Source organism: Vulpes vulpes, chromosome 2 (assembly GCF_048418805.1).
Source record: "Vulpes vulpes isolate BD-2025 chromosome 2, VulVul3, whole genome shotgun sequence".
NCBI classification, from domain to species: domain Eukaryota; kingdom Metazoa; phylum Chordata; class Mammalia; order Carnivora; family Canidae; genus Vulpes; species Vulpes vulpes.
The window spans coordinates 66,082,698-66,109,191 of NC_132781.1; the positions used below are offsets into that span (position 1 = coordinate 66,082,698).

The 26,494-nt window shown below is 36.4% G+C and overlaps 1 protein-coding gene and 1 pseudogene across 1 annotated transcript in view; both read left to right on the forward strand.

Annotated features, from left to right (window-relative positions):
* The window catches only part of LOC112923652 (transmembrane protease serine 11C-like), a 57,158-nt gene that overhangs the window by 23,220 nt on the left and 7,444 nt on the right, over nucleotides 1–26,494 (forward strand). Inside the window, exons 5-8 of the mRNA XM_072743513.1 lie at nucleotides 3,058–3,221; nucleotides 20,907–20,945; nucleotides 24,406–24,577; nucleotides 25,813–26,072. Coding sequence (XP_072599614.1) covers nucleotides 3,058–3,221; nucleotides 20,907–20,945; nucleotides 24,406–24,577; nucleotides 25,813–26,072 — 635 coding nt within the window. The remainder of the gene's footprint in view (nucleotides 1–3,057; nucleotides 3,222–20,906; nucleotides 20,946–24,405; nucleotides 24,578–25,812; nucleotides 26,073–26,494) is intronic.
* Nucleotides 15,226–16,439, forward strand: LOC112923607 (uncharacterized; annotated as a pseudogene).

Here is a 26,494-nt window from a genome sequence, read left to right on the forward strand (position 1 = left end):
TGTAAAATCACCCAAGAAGCACAGAGCAGAAAATTCTGTTCACTTCACGCCTCATCTTCACTTGGTATAAAGTCAAAGGATGAAATAAATTTTAGTTTGAGGCTTCAAAAGCACTAGCATTTTCAAATGTAAAAAAAAAAAAAAAAGATATTCAAGATCTTTTGGAAAATTATTTAACCAGAACCAATTCTGATTGATTATGAGTTTCAGGTAAAGGTTGCATGGGTTTGTTTTTTATTTCAAGGCACAAGGTCACAAGACAAATATAAAGTTTTGTTTTTTATTTGAAGGCACAAGGTCGGAAGACAAATATAAAGTCAGGAGATTATTTCAATATAGGAAAAAAAATGGATAAGATAAGAAAGCCATATACAGAATATCTGGTCTGGGGGGAGCAAACTAATAGGTAGCCAAATCTAGCTTAAAGACTTGTGGATTAAATGTAGAAGTTGGGGGGTGCCTGGGTGGCTCAGTCAAACATCTGCCTTTAGCTCAGGTCATGATCTCAGGGTCATGGAATTGAGCCCCATATTGGGCTCCCCACTCAGTGGGGAGTCTGCTTCCCCCTTTCCCCTGCCTCTCTTCCCCAAGCTTGTGCTTGCTCTTTCACTATCTCAAATAAATAAATAAAATCTAAAAATTAATTAATTAATTAATTAATTAATGTAGAAGTTGGGAAATATTACATAAAAGACATAATTCTCAGAATGTGTTGAAAAGTAAATAGATCTGGCAATACAAGACCCAAATCCCCAAGTGGTAACAGTATTAAGTCTGTCTTGGTCAAGGCCTTTGTACTTGCTATTCCTTCTTTCTGGGATTTTTCTCCCTCAGTTCTCACGACTCACTCCTTGTCATGGGACCTCACTTCAAAGAGGCCTTCACTGAAGGAGGGAAACTGAGTGGGGAAAAATTAGAGAGGAAGACAAGCCATGAGAGACTCCTAACTCTGGGAAACAAACAAAGGGTTGTGGAAGGAGAGGAGAGGTGGATGAGGGTTTGGGGTAACTGGGTGATGGGCACTGAGGAGGGCACTTGATGGGATGAGCATGGGGTGTTATACTATATGTTGGCAAATTAAATTCAAACAAAACGTTTGAAAAAAAAAGAATCCTTCCCTGAAGCTGTCTATAATGTTGCCACCTCCAACCTTCAAGTCATTGCTGTCTTCTTCATAGAACACACATTGAAGGTTATTTTATACCTTCATTTTCTTGTTTATCTGTTTCTCTTACTAGCATGAGAGCAGGCACCTTGGGCTCTTATATGCTGGTAGTGGATGTAACTCTGGTACCTAGAATGCTGTCTGCTATATTGCCTGGACTAATACACATTTGTTAAGTGAATGACTGACTGAATGGCTGAACTGAAACTTCAAGAATGGAAAGGAAAACTGCCAATGGAAAAGAATTAGATGCATTTGTCATATAAAACTAAAGATTATTTTATGAGTCAAGAGAAGGTAATATTAAAATAACTTTTAGTTCATGATTTCAGTGTAAAAGAGGGTCATATGATTCTGATGATGTCAGATTAAGAATCCATATGTTGTATTTAGTTTATTTTTAGATTGTTATCCCATCCAGGAGAAAAGTTCAGAGTGACATCTATGGTTTGACAAAATCTTTAAAATCAACAGAGCAATACAATATGCTTTGTCTATTCCATGAGAAGTAAAGGGTTTGTCTCTATAAATAACATAAGAAAATACTAGCATTGCACCTGCGTAAAAGCAGAAGAGGTGAGAATACTTAGTAAATTGACATATAACTACTAAATGCTGAGTACGGTACCTAGGAAATAAAAAGAATACATGTATAGTGCTTAAAGGAGGAGCATCTGGTGTACGTATGTCCTAAAACATAAAATAATAAAAGGTTATATAAAACTTAGCTAATCCATTACCTAGAATTACCCTGGAAAAATATTATTAAAATAATAAAGCTTTGCAATGACTTAGAAAATCTTGGATCTTAGCCATGGCTTCTGTTTTTGTTCACGGGTATTATGAAGGTTTGCAAGTGGATGTTTTCAAGATCTCTCTTGAGTCACATACTCAGAGGTTGTTGTGGATTTTCAGATGCATAAATATAGAGAAATGCCTGGGAAGAAGGGAGGATGTACAGAAACATAGAATAGAGCAGAATAGATATCTCATCAAGTCAGAAATAGTTAACCCCTCTTAAAATTTCTGGATAGTACACTTGAATCTTCAAGTCAGAATTACAAATAAAATAAATCCAGTCTAAGGTGTTTGCTCAGTCATGATTTCCAACAGATGAGAGAGAAACTGGCCCACTCTTGTAAACTGTGCCTCCACCAAAACAAAAATAAAAACAAAAAACAAAAACCAGGGGATGCCTGGGTAGCTCAGCGGTTGAGCATCTGCCTTAGGCTCAGGGCATGATCCCTGAATCCTGGGATCGAGTCCCACATCAGGCTCCCTGAGAGGAGCCTGCTTCTCCCTCTGCCTGTGTCTCTGCCTCTCTCTGTATTTCTCATGAATAAATAAATAAAATCTTTAAAAGCAAAACAAATGAAAACACACACATACACACAAGAGAACCAAGATAATAAATGATTCTTTCATCTCACCTGTTAAGTTTCATTCTGTTATGTGCTATTGGCCCTATGCTCTTAGAGACATCATGGATTTATTATACATAGATATACTTATACTAATAAATTTTTTGCACAGCACTGACATTTACAAAATACCTCCATGTACATTAATTTATATGGTGTGTACAGTAACCCAGTAAATAATATTATCCCCATTACAGAGATGAAGAAATTTGCTGAAGTACAAAGAATGCCAACCACCTGCTGTAGTCAAGGAGTTAGCAGATGGTGAATCTAGAATACAAACACAGCTCCTCTGAGTCTAAATCACACTCTCTTTACTGTTCACCATGGACATAAAGTGCCATTTCTACCCCCCGAGAGTGGAATAGCTGCCAGAAGCTCTGCTTAGCAAAATTATAAAATGACTCCATTAAGAATGATCAAGTCTCCAGTAATAAAATTATAATTTATTTGTCTGTTTCTATTCTGCAGCCGAGCCCAAGGGAAAGTGATAATACATGCTGTGCTGAAGTTTAAATCCTGTTTTAAAAATACTGCAGCAAAATTTCGAGATAGGATTGAAACCACTTTATATCAGAAGCTAAAAGGCAAAACTGGGTCTTTATGTATAGATTCTTCTTCATTTAAATTTTCAGGTAAGTCTTTTTGTGTATGGTATAGAGTGATTTTCAAGTTTTAATTTTAATATAGTGTTTTTTGTAAAAATTAAAAACAACACTTCCTTCTTAAATATGATTTCATATACATTGATTACTGCTTTTAACCACTGTTAAAGTAATCAGGGTCTATGTTTTAATCAATGTCTTGATATAATACCATTCTTGTACTCCTGGAATTAAACTTTACTTGATGATAGAGTTTAAAAAAAAAAAAGTAGTCAGGGACCCAAATAACATTTCTTTGCAAAACAAGGCAGCCATAAACTCTTAATGGCTTGTTCTGTGGGTTGTGATTTCTCCCTGAGTTCTTTTGGCTATTTCAAGAATCTAGGCTCCTACATTCCAGAAATGAGTTTGAATCTCTTTATTATCAAGCCTACTTCCTCATAGGCTTTTAATGGACTTTCTCTCTCTCTCACTCATAAGTACAATCTAATTCTTTTTTTATTTTTTTTAATTCCAGTATAGCTAACATACAGTGTTATATTAGTTTCAGGTGTACAATTATACAATCTAATTCTTATTCTTGGTCACCTAACAATATTGTGAAAGACAGCTTCTAAAAGGTAGAGACAAATGTCCCTTCATGCCCAGGATAATGAGTGTCTCTCTGGTATAGCCAATGCTTGGCCCAGCTAAGCTTGGCCATCAATTCTCTGCTATCACATGTTTGACCAAGGCAGAAAAGTATCCCTGACCCTATAGGAAGGACTAAAAGGATGAAATGTTTGTGAAAAAAATAAATCTAGGCCAAGGGTTCATTTGCATAGAATATCAAACGGATCAAAAGCAAAACCTGAACATGCTTCCCCTGGATAAGAAACCATTAGGTTATTGAAATGTGACTCTTCTCAGGTTTAGATGCTTTCTCTTAGAACCTTCCTTCTCACACAGCTTATCCTATGTGTGGTGACCTCAAAAGAACACAGAGAAATAGAGCAGATCTGCAATTTATAGAGAATTTGCCACCAAAGATATATTCTTAAAAATTCATCTGCTAAAAACATGAATTTATATGTAAAGAAACAGCATTAGATTTCCACTATTTTCTTCAGTAATTCTATTTATTACAATGCCACCCTACTATTTTAGGAAGGGTGTCACTTAACAGTGACTGTTAAGTGTAATACACTTAAGTGCAGGTGGTGCTTTGGTATTGTCTTAGCCTCTACTTGTTGCTTAGAAACCCCCTCTTCTTCCTCTTTCATCCTTCATCAGAAGTTAGATGTCTTGTGAAACCAGGGGTTTGCAGGTAGAGTACCAAACCCAGCAGCCAACTGTACCAGTTCTGCAAAACCACAATGAAATGAGTTAACACAAAACTCACATTTAAGACAGCTCTTAGTTAGGTGATTGTGAATCTTCATTGGTCACCACATAAACATGTCTCTGGTTTAGGGATTTATGAAAACCTTAGTTAGATAGTCAAGGTTGTTGTCACAAGGTTGCTGCTATCTTATTGACAGTCTGACCTTATGTTTTCTGGTTAGTTTAGTTGCTTAGAGCCTGCTCCTAAGTATGTCAATATTGCTGAATTTTATTTTTATACAAGCTGCTTAACAAAGAGGAAGAAGTCACTACTTCCCACAGCTGTGGCTTGGACACCACTGGCCAGCTCTACTAGTTACAACATGGCTAAATACAGAACTAAGGTTCCTATATTATTATGTCTAGAAAGAGAAGATACAAAATAGTGGTTAAGACCTGCTGAGATTTTTTTAAAGATTTTTTTTTTATTTATCTATTCATGAGAGTCACACAGAGAGAGGTTGAGACACAGGCAGAGGGAGAGGCAGGCTCCATGCAGAGAGCCCAATGCGGACCCGGATCCAGGGTCTCCATGATCACACCCCGGGCTGAAGGTAGCGCTAAACCGCTAAGCCACCAGAGCTGCCAGACCTGCTGAGATTTAAATCCCAGGTCCACTGTATATCAACTGTGTGACTTTGGAAAAATTGCTTAACATTTCTGCACCTCAGTCTAAACACTTCATCATGGTGATGGCAAGAATAAAAAATACTGCATATGGCTGCTGTATTTCAAAGACCTCATGCACTTTAAAAAACAGGACTAGGGTAAAGTAATATTAATTGGTTTTCAGAGAAAAAAAAAACACTCAAAATGTATGTCCTATGGATTATATATTTGCAAGTCAACTTTATATATGTGTATATGCTATTATTTTTATCAGTAGGCCGCCCATATCTTCTCCCCCAAACTTAGACTTCACTATGGATGAGGAGTCAGAAACTTCACTATGGATGTGTAGTGGGGGGGGAGGGTCATTGTCCTTTTCCCAAGTACTTTCCCCACACTTCAAAGTACTAGTGCAGTAGGGGCAACTCCATATCCCCCTACCCTTAAACCCCCACCAAAAACAAATTACTTCATCTGACAGAGCTTTAACTTTTTCACCTTTATAAAGGAGATCATGATTGATATACTTTATAGTAGAAGTGTTTTTTCTGAAAAAAAAAAAAAATGAACACACACATCTAAAGCCCTTAGTGCAGTGTCTAACGTAGAGACCAAAAAAACAGTAACCAAGATAGATTTTCTTCTATATATATACTTTGTAAGAGTATTTTGCCAGAGATCATGGTTATTCTTCTGGTAACTGTGTTCTTGAATATTCACTGCACACCAATGGAATCTTAGGGAACATATCTATGTGCCTTTGATATATAGATTCAAGGCAGGGCAATAGCCCAATGTAAAAATGTTACAAGCCCCAAGGATGAAGTAAATTAGTGGTAGTTGAATCAAGGGATGAAAAGTACTGTTTTTGCAGAAATAATAAGTTAATCAACTTAAGTGCCCATCAATGTTTCAGTACTTGATAATTACACCTACCCCAGGAAAACTGCTTTATGTAATTCTTAGTAATAATACTAAATAATTATTGGCTTAATTTATTTTTTCATTTATCAAATAAATACTGACTGAATACTGACTATGGGCCAGGAAATTTGGATAAAATTCTCACTTACCATTTTTTGTTTATGCTAATAGGAAATTCATTTCTTTTTCTTATGCACATACCAAATGATATTGGAATGAGTATCTAAAAAGGATATTGGTTGATTTAAAAAAAATAGTTTGCCATCTATCATGATGACTGAAAGGATAAATCTCACAGGATTTCCACTTAGAATTTGAATTCTCTATAACTGTCATGCAGGTTAAGTTATTTATTACAGATCAGTGGCAAAATCAGGAATAGTGAAAATGGGTTACTGATTTCTGGTCCAAATTAAATTCATGAAAAGTGCATTATTTATTGCACTGTGGGCATTTAGAAGAACTTAAAGTTGAAAAAGACCTTAGCAATCTCTGGTCTGGTTGCCTTATTTGTAGGTAAAGAAGAGTCAATGAAATAAAATTCACTCTAAGTCATAAAATAAAGTCTCGGGCAAACCTGATTCTTTAAGCCATATGTTCTGATTTTGAGTACACTCTGCATTCTCAACACTATTTCATGAATCAGTTTAGAACTGAGAGCTGCACTAAAAATCTACTTAAGATGCAACTTTTAAAATTCCAGTGTAAAAAAATATCTGGCTTCTTTTTTTAAATCTGAAGTCAATCGTTGCAGATCAAAATCTTTTAAACTCTGACCTCAGTGTTAACATCAATGAAGAAAGCATGTAAATCCATATCTAACTTAAAGAATTGCTGAGAGGAGTTGAAATCAAATATTATGCAATATTAACAATTATCAACATTTATGAAGTACTTGAACAAACACTTTGCTAGGTACTGTAGGGAAATTTAAGAGAAAAAGAATATTGTCCCTGTCAGCAAAAAGCCTATAAAATAAATAAATACATATACGAGGATATATATTTAAGCTTACACTGATTTAGTGTATATGAAAAACACAAGCAGTATGACTATTACACAAATATATTTTAAGCTTATCTAATATAAACAGTGTAATGTGGATTGGACCTAATGTTGTCATCAGCTTGTAAAATGAATGATCGCAAGTATGCTACTAATAGACATTGCCACTCCCAGATTTAGGATGCAAAGAATGCTTCAATTATTAATACCCATGAACACAACGTTTAATTTTCCAGTCATTCCTGAATTCCATGAAAAATTACATCTACTACTTTCCAAGGTACTAACAACCAGTATTTATGGAGTGCATTCTTTAGTTAGATAGCCACGTTTTTTTCCACCAATTCTAAACTCTCCTAAGGCAAGTTCCTTAACTTAATACCATTGACTTCAATGGGAAAAATTTTTATGCATTCCCAAATCTCTGAATTTCTGTTTACTTGCACTTAATTGACATCACATTCCCTTAAAATAGAGATGATAGGGGCACCTGTGTGGTTCAGTCAGTTAAGTGTCTGCCTCCTGACCAGGTCATGATCTCAGGGTCCTGGGATGGAGCCCTGAGTCAGGCTCCCTACAGCGGGAGTCTGTTCCTCCCTCTGCCTCTTCCCTTAACACACCTCCCCAACTCGTGCTCTTTTTCTCTCTCAAGTAAATAAATAAAATCTAAAAAAAAAAAAAAAATAGAGATGATAACCTCAATATTTAAAATTGGCTAACATAGTCAATTTTCCTTTATTACTTATTTTATAGTATGATTACTCACATGATCTTGTTATTTCATATTTTAATGACCAAAACAGAACATACATATAATACCTAATGTTTATGCAATTTAAATTTTAATGCATACAAAAAAAGAACAAGTAAAACAATGCAAATGATATCTCACCAAACAAGTTGACCTCACAGCATGATGCACTTGACACTGACTGTCATAAACTATCACACCAAGAGCTAAGAAAAAAATGTAACACTAGACTAGATGCACCAACTACAGGACTGCAAGGATGACTACATGGTGGCTCTCCTAAAAGTTCTGGAAGGAAAAACTGAAGTCATTCCTTGTAAAAGTGAAAAAATGCCTCATAAGCTAAGTAGAGTTTTAACTGAAACACCTTATAAAGTAGAATGCTCATAATTTTAATGAGTATATAGAAAAATAATAATCATTTCCTACACAAAGATGCCTTGTATATATACTGGTACACTTAGCTATCTATTGAATAAGTATGAGAAATATTTTAAATACTTATGCTAAATCATAATTTGTTCAAGTAAAAACTCAAATTATGTGGAAGTAATAGAAAGAATAAGAACATTGAACTTTATATACAAGGATGACGATCCTAACCCATTATTAAGAGTTTTACAAGAGGAAGAAGGAAGCTCTGTCTTACCACTCATTTGGGAGCAGCTGGCAAGCACTGAGATATGGATGATGATGTTAGTAGAACACATTCTTTCATGTGGCTTGATCCTGAGATAATGCATGGCTTCACTTCTACTATGCTTTTAAGGAACCAATCATTCTTTAATGATTCTTTAATCCTAGAGGACATTTTCTAAAAGCATAGGATTGCCCAGAGTGTCCTTTCTTAACAAATAATCAATGTTAAGCTCTATAAACCTGTTTTATCAGCAAATAGTTTCTTAGAATATTCTTAGTGTAAGACCTTGACCATTCAAAATTCCTTGGAAGTAACTCTTCTAAATAGGCAAATTTTCCAAATACTTTATTTTTAAATTTTTATTTAGTCAAGAGATAGAGAAAGAGTGAGCATGAGCAGGACAACAGGAAGAGGGAGAGAGAGAAGCAGACTCCCTGTTGAGCAGAGAGTCCAACGTGGTGCTCCATCCAGGACTCCAGGATCATGACCTGAGCCAAAGGAAGATGCTTAACTCATTGAGACACCCAGATGCCCCCCCCCCTTTTTTTAAGGTTTTATTTATTTATTTATTTATTTATTTATTTATTTATTTATTTATATTTTACTTTTTTGACAAATAGTGAAAGTCTCTTTAAAAATTTTTTTTTCAAAAACCTTTCTCAAATTCAACACCTACTTCTCTGACATCGCTATGGACATTCATTAATATATAATGGGTATTGTAGTTCCCTTAGGGAAATGTAGGATTATTGGTGCCCTCAATAAATGATCCTAATATTTAGGGTTTTCAGCTCTTACGTTTGTTCTTTTTATTTTATTTCTTTCTCATACTTCAATGTCAAGCAGAATTCTTGCTATCACTTCTGTTTTCTGTGTTCTTTCTTCTACCTTCTCCAAATTTCTTTTAAATATTTCATAGTAATTTATACATAAAAATTGGAAAAAGTAAATAGCCTTTGAATGAGGGTGTCTAGGACCTCATTACTTAATTAAATAAGCTCTAGTGAGTTAACTTTTTATATAACTTTTGACTCCTCAGACACCATTGTTTCCTGATTCTTGACTTTATTCCAGAGAAAATGTTGCCAAGTCTCCTAAAAGATATGGAGCATTATTCCTGTTGGTATTTCAAAATGTCTTCCAATAAAGCTAGATATTTATTTAAAATAATATTTAAGGATTTTAAAAATGCAACCTCAAGCTTTGCGTTTGACATGCACATTATTAAATAATACAACTATGTATTAGACATGCCTGGAACACAGACATTACTGTCCTAACTGATATCCAACATTATCCATCTGAAGTTGGATAGATCTGTGTGATTAATTTTATGTGGCAACTTGACTGAACCACAGGATGGTTAGATAGCTGGTTAGATATTACTTCTGGGTATATCTGTGAGGATGTTTCCGGAAGATATTAACATTTGAATTAATGGACTGAGTAAACCTGATTGCCTTCCCCATTGTGTGTGGGGGCATAACCCAACCCATTAAAGGCCTAAATAGGATAAAAAGATACAGAAAGGGTAAATTCTCTCTTTCTGCCTGATTGTTGAGCTAGAACATTGGTTTTCTCCTCCCCTGGTACAGGAATTCACACCATTGGCAATCCATTTCTCAGGCCTTTGGATTTGAACTGGAATTATACCACTGGCTTTATGGGTCTACAGCTTACAGAGGGCAGATCAGAGGACTTCTCAGCCTTCATAATTGCTTCTGAGCCAATTCCTCATAAAACATAAATGAATGAATGAATAAATAAATAAACAAATACTTCTGTTTCTCTAGAGAACTCTAATATAACCTGCAAGAGTACACAGCCAGTCACTTTCAAGCTCAAACAATCTCAAATTTGCTATGGGCTTTCAGACAGCCTACTTGCCTGACATACTCCTAAGAGTACTTACTGTACTCTTACTATAGGTATTAACTGTACATATAGCTAGACTAATGCCCCTTTCACCCTCAAGTTTGTTCTAGCTTTTTATCATTTCCTAAGAACCTAAGCCTTTGGGGCCATTACACTTCTTATGCCCAGCCTGAATGAGTTATGAGTGGTGAGTTTTAAGTTCAAGAGTTTACACTTTGGTAGGGTCTGTTAAAGTCCATTAAATTACAAAAAATACAAGGCCAAAGTTTTGCTTTCTAAAATTTTATTTGATAATATTGCATAAAATGAGCTAGAGGGGAGAGTTTTTAAGCAGAGAGATTGGTTAAAAAAGAAAATGGTGCAAATGTGAAGAATTGAAAATAATACTAGATGGGACACCTGGGTGGCTCAGTGGTTGAGCATCTGCCTTGGGCTCAGGTTGTGATCCCAGGGTCCGGGGATCGAGTCCCCACACTGGGCTCCTGCATGAAGCCTGCTTCTCCCTCTGCCTATGTCTCTGCCTCTCTCTGTGTGTGTCTCTCATTAATAAATAAATAATATCTTTAAAAAAAAAAACAGGCAAAAGATGTGAAGAGATATTTAACCAAAAAGAGTATACAGATAAGAAATAAGCACTTGAATAGGTGTTCAATATCATTAGCAATTAGAGAAATACAACTTAAAACTACAATAAGATATTGCTACATTTACAGGAATGGCTTAAAAAATTTTAAATGATGGCAAAACCAAATTCTGGCAAAGATATGGAGGAATTGAATCATCCATACTACACTTCTGGGGATTTAAAATGGTACATCCATTCTGGAGAACAGTTTGGTTGGGGTTTTTTTTGGGGGGGGGGGGGGTATTTTTTAAATTAAAAATGCAAAAGCCATAAAACCCATTAATTCCACTCCTAGGCATTACCCCAGACAAATGATGGTTGTGTTCATCCAAAAATGTATACATGATCTTTAAAGCAGCTTTATTCCTAATAGCCAAAAACTTAAAACAATTCAGATATCCTTCAAGAAGTTAAGGGTTAAACAAACTTGAGCACATCATATCATGGAATACTACTCAGTAATAAAAGAACTTGGATGAATCTCTAGAAAATTCCACTGAGTGAAATAAGCCAATCCAGAAAATTACATACTGTATGATTCTATTTATATGAATATATAACATTCTTGAAATGACAAAATTATAGAAAGGGAGAACAGATTAGTGGGTACCAAGGATTAAGGTGGGAGTAGGATTGGAAATAAGTAGATGTGACTATTAAAGAGCAACATGACAAATTCTTTTTTTTTAAGATTTTATTTATTCATTCATTCATGGGAGACACAGAGAGAGAGAGACAGAGACATAGGCAGAGGGAGAAGCAGGCTCCATGCAGGGAGCCTGACGTGGGACTCGATCCCAGGTCTCCAGGATCAGGCCCTGGGCTGAAGGCGGCGCTAAACTGCTGAGCCACCCAGGCTGCCCAACACGACAAAGTCTTGTGGTGATGGAAATGTTTTGTATTTGACAGCATCAATGTCAATATCCTGGTTTTGATATTGTACAATAGTTTTGAAGATGTCTTTACATCTCTAAGAGATATTATTACCTTTGGGGAAATTTGGAAAAGGGTACACAAATATCATTTATTACAAGTGCATCTGAGTCTGCTATTATAATAAAATGCTGGATTTTTAAAAATTATACTTACATACACATTTCTTGGGATTAGATATTAGACATCCTGATAAGTTTGGCTCTTTATCTCTTATGTTCCTAGATTTCTGGGTTACTGTTGTAACAAATATTATTTAAATGGGTCATAGCATGAGTTTTTTTTTAAAGATTTTATTATTTATTCATGAGAGACACAGAGAGAGAGGCAGAGACACAGCCAGAGGGAGAAGCAGGCTCCTCTCAGGGAGCCCGATGCAGGACTCAATCCCAGGACCCGGGGATCACGACCCGAGCCAAAGGCAGGTGCTCAACCACTGAGCCACTCAGGCGCCCAGCATGAGTTTTTTAAATGTCTTTGAGAAGCTTGGCAATATTTTTAAGACTAAAAGTCTAGCACTATGGAGTTACTCCTACCATAATATAATAATGATATTTTATCTTCCATTCCAGCAGGCTAAAATCTTTTCTACTGAAGTATAATTGATATGCAACATTAATTACATTCATTTCAGGTGTACAACATAACGATTCAATATCTGTATATATTGCCAAATGAACACCACAATCACTCTAGTTAACAACTGTCACCATAAATATTTATTTAAAACATTTTCTTAAAAAAATAAATAAAAAATAAAACATTTTCTTGTCATGAGAACTTTTAAGTTCTGTTCTCTTAGGAAGTTTCAAAAATGCAATATGGTATTAATGATAGTCACGATGCTGTACATTACATCCCCATGTACATGTACATAGCTTATGTATTTTATAAGTGGAAAATAACCCCCTTTAGACTCACTTCTCCCATTTTGCCCAACTCCCCCCACCCCACATTGATTGATTTGCAGATATTGAACAAACCTTGCACCCCTAGGATAAATCCCACTTAATCATGATGTATGATTCTTTTAAGCCATTGTTGAATGCAGTTTGCTAATATTTTATGAGGATTTTTGCATCCTTGTTCATCAGAGACATTGACCTATATATATATATATATATATTTTTTTTTTTTCTCATGACATCCTTCTTTGTTTGGTGTCAGGTTAATACTGACTTCATGAGTTTGGGGTGTTCCCTCATCTTCTACCTTTTGGAAAAGTCTGAAAAGAATTGGTATTAATTCTCCTATAAATGTTTGATAGAATTCACCAGTGAAGCCATCTGTTTCTATACTTTTTTTTTGTTGGGGGCTTTTTGTTTACTGACTGAATCTCTTTAGCAGTAATTAGTCTGTTCAGATTTTGTAATCTGATGATTCAGTCTGGGTAGGTTGTATGTTTCTAGAGATTTATCTATTTCTTCTAAATTGTTAAATTGTTGGCAATATAATTGCTCATAGTAGCTTAGGATTCTCTGTATTTCTGGGTATCAGTTATAACATCTCTTTCACTTCTGATTTTATTTATTTGAAATATCCCTCTTATTTCTTAGTGAGTCTAACTAAAGCTTTGTCATTTTTGTTTCTCTTTTCAAAGAACCAGCTCTTAGCTTCACTGATCTTTTCTATGATTTATCTCTATTTTACTTATTTCTTCTCTGACACTTATTATTTCTTTCCTCATGGTAACTTTGTTCTTCTTCTAGTTCCTTGAGATGCAAAGTTAGGTTGAGATTTTTTCTTGATGTTAAAATCTTTTGACAATCACAAACACTTAATATAAGATTGGAAAGGTACTAAAACTATCAGGCAAAACCACTTTGATTCTTCTTTTTACATTACTGATGAATTCTGTATGACTCTTGCCTGCTTCTCTTATTGCAGTACACATTAAATAGCTGAAAATACCATATACTAGATGCCAGTTTTAATGTTTTTTTCCCCTTAAAGTGATTTTTGTTACTGATAAGTTGTGCATCCAAGAGCTTCTATTAAAGCTCATCTAAGGAAAAAGTCAATAAGGGACCAAAAAAAAAGTCATTCAAAATATGAATAGCTCTCTTTAAAAAAAAAAAAAAGAAATGTCTTTACTCAGTCTGTCAACTTGAGTCAGGAAGAAATTTAAACTTAGAGATTTCAGAATTTTTTCCTAACCAGTTTTTCCATTCTTTGTACCTTCTACATTCTTTGTCTCTTATGTAAAATGTCTGAAGAAACACACAGGAGTCCTACGTGTTCTGAGTAAGAAAAGAATAGTTGTGGTTTGTGTTCAATGACAGGTTACTTGTGCAACTTCAAAAACCATGTAATTTTCATGGCTTTACTCATAAGTATTGCATAAAATAAGTCTACAGGTTCTCTTATGGTTATCATTGGGTCCATTAACCAATGCCTGAATATTTTTATTTTTCTGTTTTTTTAAATATGCACAGTTCCCAGAAGAATTATTTTACTGTAGAAAAAAATACATTTTAAACAAGCAACTTAGGTAAATTCCAGAGAAAAACTTTTAATTTGTTCAGGATGAACAAAATTATTACAAGGTGATGGTTATTTTGCATCAAAAACTACTATGTGCAAACTGACAGAGAACATGAAACTAAGAAATTGTCTGAGAAGGGGCGCCTGGATGGCTCTGTTGGTTAAGCATCTGCCTTCTGTTCAGATCATGATCCCAGGGTACCGGGATCAAGCCCCACCTGCTCCCTGCTTAGTGGGGGATCTGCTTCTCCCTCTTCCACTCCTCTCCTTGTGCTCTCTCGCTCTCTCAGGCAAATGGCTAAATAAAATCTTCTTAAAAAATTATCTGAGAAGACAGAGCTAAGAAGTAGCTTCATATATTTCTTAAGGAAAGCAATGGATACGAACTGAAAGAAATCCGTCCCCAAAGTATTCTCCGCTGGGTGTTACCCCAGGGCCAAGCCATCGAAGTGCTGACCTTCACAAGATGCCTAGGCCCCAGAGAGAACCAAACTAGAAACTTTTCTAAGTGAAAGTGCTAATCGTACATATTAACCTTCTATCCAATATTTGTCCTCAAAAGGGCCCCTTAGAAACACAAGCATGTCATTCCAAAAGCCTAAGACAGATGCCATTACTCACACTGTCCACTGCTCCCTGTACCAACTATCTAAATGCATTCTTCAGGACATGTTTGTCCTCTCTCCATTTTAGGAGCCTTTTGTACTGCTTAAAGGCTTAAGATCAATGATGGCTAAATATAGAATAACATCCAAATAAATTTGCATTCTTCACATTTCTTGAAATCTGCATGAAAATTTTAAAAAATTGGTGACACTGTAGAGCAATGGTGGTGGTGGCAGCCGCGCAGAGCCCGGCCGCTGAGCCCCCCAAAGTGCTGCTTCTGTGGGGCGAGCCCGCAGCCCCCCGCGGCCCCCCGCGGCCCCCCGCAGCCCCCCGCCCCACCGGCCGCGCTGGGCCCTCCCGGAGGCCGCCTGCAGGGTCGCCAGCCTTATGCACCTGAGCCCCAGGAGGAGGCGCTGCGCAGGAAAGAGCAGCAGCCCAGCCTGCCAGAGACCACAAGAAAGCTCGAATGAGGGAGCTGGAACAGCAAGTGGTAGATTTGGAAGAAAAGAACCAAAAACTTTTGCTAGAAAATCAGCTTTCACAAGAGAAACCTCATGGCCTTGTAGTTGAGAGCCAGGAGTCAGGACAGCGGTTGGGGATGGAGACCCAGGCCCAGGGGAACGGAGTGAGGCCGCAGCAGGTGCACCCCTCCGGAGCATCCCCCCATGGATCCTGACAGCGTTGACTCTTCAGACTCAGTCTGATACCCTGTTGGGCATTCTGTTCAACTTGGGTCCAGCCATGTCCTTCAGACATCCTTCCCCAGAGTCTACAGCCTGGAGCAGCGTCCAGGGGTCCACCCAGAAGGACCCAGCTCCTTACCGGCTTCCCCTTCTCCATCACTGGGGACCTCATCAGCCAAGCTGGAAGCCATTAATGAACTTATTCCTTTTGACCACGAATATACCAAGCCCCTAGTCTTAGAGATACCCTCTGAGTCGGAGACCCAAGCTAATGTGGTAGTGAAAATTGAGGAAGCACCTTTCAGCCCCTCAGAGAAAGATCTCCCTGAATTCACTGTCTCAGGGAAGGAAGAACTTGTAGAAGATGACTCCGTTCCAGAGCTGGGCACCGCAGATCTACTTTCATCCAGCCACTGCCTGAAGCCATCTTCTCTACTGGATGCTTATAGTGACTGTGGATATGAGGGGTCCCTTTCTCCCTTCAACGACATGTCCTCACTGCTTGGTGTAGACCATTCTTGGGAGGACCCTTTTGCCAATGAACTCTTTCCCCAGCTGATTAGTGTCTAAGGAATGATCAGTGCTGTTACCCTTTCCCTTGACCATTATACTGCCTGAAGATAGCAGAGAAGCCTGTGCTTCGTTTAAAAAAGCCAAAGTAGAGGGTATACAGTCCTAGGGGATTCTTCTAAAGTATTTGTCTGTTCAAATCTTATAGGTCACCTCAAGTATTGTCTTTTGTCATCTAGCAGTGCTAGGTACTCAGATATATTACTATAATCCAGAATTACAGCTTTTGAGGTGGTACCTGTATCTTAAGGGCAGTAGTCTGGCCTAAAATTCTTATGTAAGCATCATTGGACAAGTGTCTTAGACATGAAATTTGAGTGGGCCTTTAATATTTCTTTTCCCTCGTCTTGGCATCCCAAGCTGGCCTCCAATTTTAGGTCCTTTAGTTTGCTTCTGCAAGCAGAGAACACCTATCTAAAGGGGCTCCTTTCCCTCATGTACACTTCAAGTAAAAATCAAGAATCTTTTGTATAACTATGAAAATTTACTATGTAAATACTTGATGGAATCTTTCCCTGCTAGTGTAAGAGAGGAACAGTGCTCTGGTTACAGTGCTTTCTCCACTTATTTAAAACAACCTGTGCAATTAAAAAAGTGCAATGCAAAAAAAAAAAAAAAAAGATTAAAAAAAATTGGAGCACAGTTCTACCTTAAAAACTACCACCTGCAGGGACACCTGGGTGGCTCAGCAGTGGGGCATCTGCCTTCAGCTCAGGTCGTGATCCCGGATTCCTGTATCAAGCTCCTTGTGGGGAACCTGCTTCTCCCTCTGCCTGTGTCTCTGCCTCTCTCTCTGTGTCTCTCATGAATAAATAAATATTTTTTTAAAAAAGCTACCACCCGCATATACAATTGACTATTAGGTTTAATTAATTTTAAAGATATCATTAATTTTAAAATTTATTGATTTTATTAAAACATTTTATTTTTTTAAGATTTATTTATTTATTCATTCAGAGAGAGTGAGAGAGAGGCAGGACACAGGCAGAGGGAGAAGCAGGCTCCCTGCAGGGAGCCCGATGTGGGACTCGATCCAGGGTCTCCAGGATCACACCCCGGGCTGCAGGCGGCACTAAACCGCTGCGCCACCGGGGCTGCCCTAAAACATTTTATTAAAAGATGTATTTGTTATAGTTAATTAAGTCTTAAAATATTTTTTAAATTTCATCTTCAGGGACAAAATAGCATATTGGAGATACGTGCTGTAAAAAAAACTAATCTACATCACTCTGAGGAATGACAGATATGTTATGTCTAACCATAGACATAATTTTCAGTCTAATTAGAAACATAAAGAAACGCATTTGCTAAAGCTACGTATGCAGTCAGGTGATTAATCCAAACCTGTAGTGTGTGAAGAATCAGTTTTTGTTCAACCACAATCCAAGTCCGTGCTCTGTTCCTTTGTGTTTTAATTCAGACCAGTCATATTAATGCTCCTTTTTGGAGGGGATGGGGGTAGTGAAAACATTATAAATAAACTTCCAAGGTGGAAGATGATATTTCCTGTGTTACAAAACAATTTTATAGTAGTAACCTTATTCAGAAAGTCTATGTACATTTATTTATTTTTAAAATTTTCTCAAACCTAACACATGAAAATCTTTAAAGATCCCATAAAAAACTCCAAAAGTGAATCAGCTAATCTCCTCTATATTTTTAATGCTAGAACCCTAGGAAAACTATCTGAAAAGTAGGATTAATCAATTTATTTAACATTTGGACTCACATAAAGTAATAAATTAACCTAAGTAATAAATTCACTAAGTTAAAGCCCATGCTCTATGCAAAATTTATGTTATAAATTTATCTACTGCTACTGTAAAAATCTTCCTTATACTTCAGAATCATACAGCTTAGTTTTCATCATTCTTATGTTTCAGATATTTTTTAAGGAAGAAAAGAGTCGCTGGATATGCTTTTATGAGCATATCCAAATTTGCATTTCTTATTTTACAATCCCAGAAAGACACTAAACATTAAATAATTATAGATCCAAAAGCCCATTCAGAAAGCATCTAAGCATCTCTCCTAATCTAACGTTCAACAATGAGTGAATCATGCCTATTTTGCCCCCAGTAAATTTCATTGACTCCTTCCCAAAAGAATGTTTGTCATCAGCTATTCTTATTTCCCCTGCTGCCCTTCTATGCTGCATGATTTTTCTTGGTGCATCCAATTTTCTATGCACAAATATACCATAGCACTAATCATAGAGGATTACATTATCTACTTAGTTGTACATCTCTCCCACTACACTCCAAGTTCACTGAGGACAGGGTCCACATCCATCGTTTTTTATTCCTGGCCCATAGGAGATCAATGCACAGTTCCTCAGCTGTTTTTTAAAACTGATTTGTCTTATTATCCTTTGATGGAATCTCCTCCTTGGCAGAGACAGTGCCATTGTTTTTTGTCACTTCCTTTATACGCTACATTGTAGACAGTATCTTAGGTTACAGAGTTGACTCCTGATTCACAGGTAAATCCATAAGAGTTCTAGCCTTTGAGTGTGAGCCAAGGGATTTAAAGGAAGGAAACACAAAGAGCCACACAGCAGTGACTCAATCCGAAGGAGTGACAGCTTAAATTACTTCTCCATTTATTGTACTTGTCTGTCCTCCTCCTACCCAAGTGATAGTTATTCTATTAAGCTCTGGGATTATACAACTATTAAAAGCAAATTATAAGTCAAAAACATTTCTTCCCTTTAGCAAATCATACATCAATAAAGAAACCTCAAAGAAAGAAGGTTCTGTGAATATAGTAGGGTTTTCTAAATAATTAGTTCTCATAAGGTGTAGGATTTGACATTTTTCCAGTTGATTTTCAGGAGTTTAAGCATTTCCCAATCTCTTACTACGGTTTGGTATATTTTACTAAACACACAAAGTTCAATATCAAACTCTTTAGGTATCCTGTCCAAATAAAATTAGCTGCTGGAAGGCAGCTCTGAAGGATTAGGTGGAAATGGGCCACCTTTCTGTTTAAGTGAATCTGGCTCATGTCTACTCAGTCTATCTGACAGTTTAATTGGTCCTACCTTTTTGTTCAAACAAGCTGACTTTCTGGTAAGATTCTTTTGTCTCCCTGATTTGTTGTGCAACCTAATGTAAAAGTGTGCAACTATAATTATATACAAATGGATACTCCCTTCTGGATTTATAGAAATACAAGAGCATAATAAAAATGAACTTACATTGGCATTTATAGTATTTAACTATCAAGCAGGTAGTAATTCATTTTTAAAGAGAAACTCTTAAATAGAAATGGCTAGTATATTTACATTTCTTTCCATCTGAAATTTGGGACATAATTGTGATTCACTCGTCCACCTTCCCACACACTTTCATCATGAATTAAACAGGTTTGCAGTTCTGCAAGGATTTGGGACCTAAAGCAAAACAATCTATTGTAAATCTTAGCCTAAAATACTCCCTAGATGTCTAGGAATGGGTAGATAATACTAAAGTCTGCCTTATTACTAGAGTAAAAAATTTTTTTATCCAAAGCAAATGGTAGATGAAATGACACGCTTAATTGAGTGTTTTGAATAATTGAAACCACACAAAGGATATTAATTTTAAAAGGATCAAATTGTAGCAAAATGCACTCAACACCAAAAAATGCACTAAATATAATAATGTGCATAGTCTCTCCTACTTATTAGCATTATCTGTTATGGTAAATGGTTATTTCAGTATCTTAACCTGGTTTCTCAAAAAGCAAAGCCTGACACAGAGACTTTCATGTAGTAGTTGATCTGAGAAAGAGTAGAGCAAAAAGAATAAAATAGAGAGGAAGAATTTTCAGCATCGGAAGCAACTCTAGCTCCATCCCATGGGATCTTCTGAGTACTATATTAGAACTGTATTCCTCTATTACTAAAGGGGTAGGCATTTGTCTATTGACTCCCATCTTACACCAATTCCAGCAGAGTTAACTCCCACATTTCCTATTGTCCATCTTGGAATGTCCAGTGGGTTCCTTCTGGCAGAAAATGAGAAATCTAAGGCACTAACTTGAAAAGGACATGTGTCAAATCACTCCTGAGTAAAGTGGATCCAAATCTGTGTAGAATTTGTTACAACATTGTTATTGGGATAAGCTACTGGTGAAGACTATTTAAAGTGATGCATAGGGGATCCCTGGGTGGCTCAGCAGTTTAGCGCCTGCCTTTGGCCCAGGGCGTGATCCTGGAGTCCCCGGATCAAGTCCCACATCAGGCTCCTTGCATTGAGCCTGCTTCTGCCTCTGCCTGTGTCTCTGCCTCTTTCTCCCCCTATGTCTATGATGAATAAATAAATAAAATCTTAAAAAAAAATAAAGTGGTGCATAAATGAGTCATCTGGTGATTTGAATTCAAGATACAGTGAAAGATCACTATTTTTCATATATTGTAGTACTTCCCAGGACCCAGACCTCTTTTTCAACTTATAATGCAGAACTTGAGAGTCTTTTTTATAAACAGAAGAATGAATACTAAAATTTTATTTCTCTCTATGCTAATCCATGAACTAGAAATTATATGATCAAAAATGAATAAAATGATTACATTTACAGAATAATGTGTTCCCCAAAAAGAAATAATTAGTATTAATATGTTCATAAATGTAAATATTTCCTTTTTCTTTTTTTTGACTTTTAGATATTGCAATGCCGACAGCAGAAAATCTTCTCAATGCTTGTAAGTTCATTAACAAAGAGTAATTTTCCAGTGAAACTTAATTCCCGGGATGGCAAAAAAAGACTTCCACTTGACAATCAATATGGTACCCATAAGGATATAGTGGGAAGTCTGCTTTTAGAAATTTGTGAAAATGTGACTGTGGTTGGTCTTAAATAGACTGATATCATTGATTAAATTGACTGATATAAATTGATTTTAAATGAGAAACGCAGGATTACATGGCATAATGACAGATGGGATCTATGGACAAGTAGTGATAATGAAGAATTTAGGATCTAAAACCAGCTGCACATCAGTTTTGAGCCCCAGACCCAACACATCCTAACTGGATGGTTAACGTTAGTTTCCCAAACCCTCAGTTCCAAGCTGTTGCAATGACATAAGAAGATAGCACAAGTAAGGTACTTACAAAAGTATACAGTTCATAATAAGCACTCAGTAGATGTTGGTTGTATTTTTTTACTCTACCTATAAAAACTTTAGGCCTAGGAACTCACTATGGAATTCTGATCATGCAAGCCAACCTTAGTGAGCTGGGACTCACATGCAAGTAGCTTCCTTGCTGACCAAGACACTCTGCTTCCACTTTCTCTACAACCACTGTAGGAAATTTGATCTCCAGAACCTGTAGCAGGCTGTCAGAGAAGCACTGCCCTTATCTGGGCATTGAGACTAATTAGGAGCTGGAAATCACTCTTCAGGGCCCAGTGACACCAACCATGATGGCTCTTAGTACCTTTCAGTCACCAGAAGAGTTATTTCTGAGCAAGCTGGGCAAAACTTAAGCACAAAACTGTATTAGATTATTTTGCTCTCTGAATGTATTTTGACTCAACAATCCTCAAGCTACTTAATATGACATTTTTAAGTCAATCATTCCAATTGGAAATTTTAGTATGGATACAATCAAAATCCACAATTAAAAATGTGTCAGTTTCATAGAAGAGAGGTAATCAAGACAGGAGTAAAAATGGCAATAAGAAAGAGATCAGCCAATCTGTGCATCTGAACTAAGCAACCATTCAGATCAATATTCTGAATTTGACTTGGCCTATTTGAAATTTTAATTGTACTTTAAATAAAAAGTGAGAGGGGAATGGTAGGCAAGAAAAATCAAACAGGATTGAAGAAAGACTGGAGTTTGGTACATGACAAAATATATTAAAGTACAGTAATGAGAGATGAGATGGAAGTTAGAAGGGTAGGGAGGGTGTAAGAGCTTGGTAGAGTCTTTGATGTTTCAGGAAGTGTCAACCATCAAGTCTTCATGATATTCCTTAAATTCTTGAAGTTTACCGTATGACCTTTTCTGAAATAACAAAAGCTACAAGGTGCCATTAAGATTTCAGCAGAGGTAACAACAAGGTAATACTGCAGAGGTGGCAGCTGGAAGCTTAACAGACACAACACTATGAATAAATGAGAACTCAGAATGGAAATTGAGGCATGGATATAAATTAGATTACAATTCTGAACAAATGCACAAACAGGAAAGTAGAATCACCCAGGGGAGGTTCTCCTAGCCCACAGTGAAGCATCTTTGTTTTCCTATTTCTCTGAAGCAAGTTGAGTAAAAGCCAACTTCCTTTAGGAGTTGTCCAAACCGAAGGGAGGATAGGGAAGAACCATTATACCTTTGGGTTCTGAGTTATTTGTTTTATCCTCTGAAGATTCCATGATAAGGGAGTGGAAAGAAAGAGGAAAAGAAAAGGGCGTCACAGTCAGTGAGTCAAAGTGAGACTCTCTCATTCAAAAATAACCACCTAAGCTCTGCTTCAGCTAAGTGGTTTTTATAAAGAGGATGCCTTAATAATCAGAGGTTTAGATTGCATCAAAGAGAACAATCCAGTATCAGAAGCAATATACAAATTTAAGGACTTCAGAGGGCTAGCAAAGACCTTTTTAAAAGTCTGCATGTCCCTCCCCTGTCCTCCTGATGCCTTTCCACCTTTGAGAAAGAGTATCTCAACCACATCTTGTAGTATCCCTATGAAACAATTGACCATCTACCCTCTCCAATTAATTTAAATGTTCTCATTCTTGATACAAATACCTTTCTCTAAGTCAGAGTTCCATAACCTTAACACTATCAGCATTTTGGGTTGGATAATTCTTTGTTTGAGGAACAGTTCTATGCATTATCGGATTTTTAGCAGCATCCCTGGCCTCTACCTACCAGTAGTGCACTCCCACACATAAATTATGACAACTAAAAATATTTCCAGATATTGATAAATTTCTCTTGGGATTAGGGGTGGAGTGCAAAATTGTCCCTGATTGAGAACCACTGCTTTCATCTATGCCCACTGCATTGATTATGGCAAGTGTTTCTCATTCTCTAAATATTATGGAACACACCCATTACAGAAAGGGGTCTTGAAGTCAAATATTTTTATTTCAAAATATCTTGTGAGTTATATGACATAGACTTCATTTCTACAAATATTTATTGAGCTCCTTATAGGTGGTAAGTTCTCTATGATAGGTCCTAGAAATATATATATTTTAAAAGATATGGTTCCTGCCCCCTAAAAAGTTTGATTAATGAGGCTGACAATCTCTAGTAAAAGATACCACAAATCTTTAACGAGCTCAGTGCTTTTGTTAGAGTAAGATGACATAATCAAGAGAATCAGAAAGAGACAAAATAAAAGTAAAGTTGTACTATTACTACAGATTTGCTTTAAAAATTTAAAGAATCCAGTTTCTCTGGATCTAAATTGACACTAGAGGGACACATGGGTGGCTCAGTGGTTGAGTGTCTGCCTTTGACTCCGGTCATGATCCGGGGTCCGGGGATCAAGTTCCACATCAGGCTCCCCGCAGGGAGCCCGCTTCTCCCTCTGCCTGTGTCTCTGCCTCTCTTTCAGTATGTCTCATGAATAAATAAATTAAATCTTTTTTAAAAAATAAATTGACACTAGAGCACAGTCCTGATGCAGAGAAGCATTTTACTTTGGGAAAAGTTTGGCTCTCTTCATGTGTTATTCCTTTTAGCCAGATATTGTGGATTGAACTTGAATGCAAACACGTTTCTGTTTACTCTCTCTTGTCAACATCTCATTGACATTCACAGCCATTCACCCTCTCTTATGAATGTTTCAGAGCAATCACGGCTTTAAACAACTGCTCACAAAATTAAAAGCACACATTTCTATATACAACTTAGTAACTGGATAGCAATTCTTATCTTCCAAATGCAAACATTTCATTTCACTTGGTTCTTATAACAGATCATAGCAAGGCCATACAGATACACAGAGAGTATATGTAACTGATGAGGATGGAGGAGGAAGATGTCAATCTAATTTGAATGAATTCTCAGGAAATCTCATGTCCTCAGTTAGACTGTGGGCTTTTCCTCAGTCAATCTTATTATGAGAGTTTGTTTACTATAGCAATGCATGCATAGGCAATATCAATATCATTATATGCTAATGAATTCTATTTTGAGCAGGTTGTGGACAACGGACAATAACTCCTTCTGGCAACAAGATAGCAGGGGGTATGGATGCCCAGGAAGGGGAATGGCCTTGGCAAGCTAGCCTTCAACAGAATAGTGTCCACCGATGTGGAGCCACTCTGATTAGTAACAGCTGGCTTGTCACTGCTGCTCATTGTTTTATAAAGTAAGCTTTGGACTACATAAAGCCTCAAAGCTACTCATGTACCAAAAGTCTGAAACATATCTTTCAAGAATATGGACATACATCTGAAACTAATGGTGTACTATATGTTGTCTATTGAGTTTAAATAAATGTTTTAAATTCAAAACAAAACAAAAAGAATATGGCCATACAACTATGCCTCCAACTGTTCAGTATTGTGGAGTATACTCTCAAAATCACTCAATGAATCAGTTTTAAAAAGAAGATATATTTAGGCTAGAAGAGGGTCTGTCAACAGTGGCACTATTATATGTGGTCCAAATGATTCTTTGTTTTGGGATGGCTATCCCAGCCATTATAGGATATTTAGGAACATCCCTGGCCCCTATCCACCAAATGCCAGTAGCATCCCCCCAGGATTGACAACCAAAAATGTCTCCAGTTATTGCCAAATGTCTCCTGGAGGACAAAATAGTCCTCAGCTGAGAATCACTAAGCTAGACTTAATTCAATTTTATAAAGAAACAATAAATCCTAAACTGCACACCGGCCTTCTATTTCTTTCTCATCATTATTTTATCTGGTCTTATTTATTTAATCACAGGTATATGAATTCATGGTGCATCACCCCATATATATTATAGCCCTACTTGAAATTATTAATTCTTTAAAGGAGTGCACCAAATGTTTGGTTTATTTTTACCCTTTTTAAAATTTCTATTGGCTTTATGTAACACTTACTGGTTTTATTTTTAAATAAAAATCCCCTTTAAACTTAAGACTTTGAAATGTTCTAACAGCACTATTTTTCAGGGCTTAATACAAAAATCCTTCATTAACAAATTATAGTAAAAATCAGAAGCATCTTCCTCTTTATAGCTTTTAATGGTAATAGAGAATTTAGGCTACTTCCATAAGTTTACTCTGTCCCATAATCTTGCCCACTTTTTATTTAATCTTACTTTCTTGTCTTATCATATTTATCTTTCTAAATACTCTTGAGCCTTTCTAGTCAGATAAAATTAGTTCCCATGGCTTGTTTTTTAAAATATAGCTTATTGAAAAAATAAAAATATAGCTTACTGAATTATTCAGTCTATTTGTGTTGTTTTTATTTTTTCTTTTACATACAGCTTTACTTTTGTATGTTAAATGCACTATGGGTATTCAATACATACCTAATTGTTTTAAAACATATGTTAATTCCTACAACTCTGAAATATAGGACTTTTAATAAATAAATCTATTTTCCTTAGAGCCAGTGATCCCAAAGAATGGAGTGTTAGTTTTGGACTTCTTTTAAGTGACCCACAAACACAGCGAAGTATCAAGGATATTATAATTCATGAAAACTACCATTATCCTGCACATGATAATGACATAGCTGTTGTACATCTGTCCTCGCCAGTATTATATACAAGCAACATCCGAAGAGCATGTCTTCCAGAAGCTACTTATACATTCCCACCCAATTCAGATGTGGTGGTCACTGGATGGGGAACATTAAAGTCTGATGGTGAGTTCCTAACCTTCCTTCATTACATTGTTTGAATTTGAGTTTTAAGAGTTAAAAAAAAAACATTCCAAATCACAACTAAACCTGAGAGATACTCTCTCTGGATCATTTCAAAGAAGATAATGTGCAATGGATGGAAAAATATCCTCAACTACATTCATACAGAAACCACAATTTCATAGAACTTTTGCCATAATTTCCCTTAACAATGGCAGTTTTTATAGAAATGCAGTATTTGAAGCAGTAATTCATTTTCCTCTATTTTATTCATTCATTCATTCAATAAACATTTATCTTGATTACCACCTTTATTCCAAACACCAGTATGCATGGTTTGGATATTTTAATGAATAAAAGAGGCAAATATTCCTGTCCTCATGAAGCTTACATTTTTAGCAAAACGAAGACAATAACCATGAAAT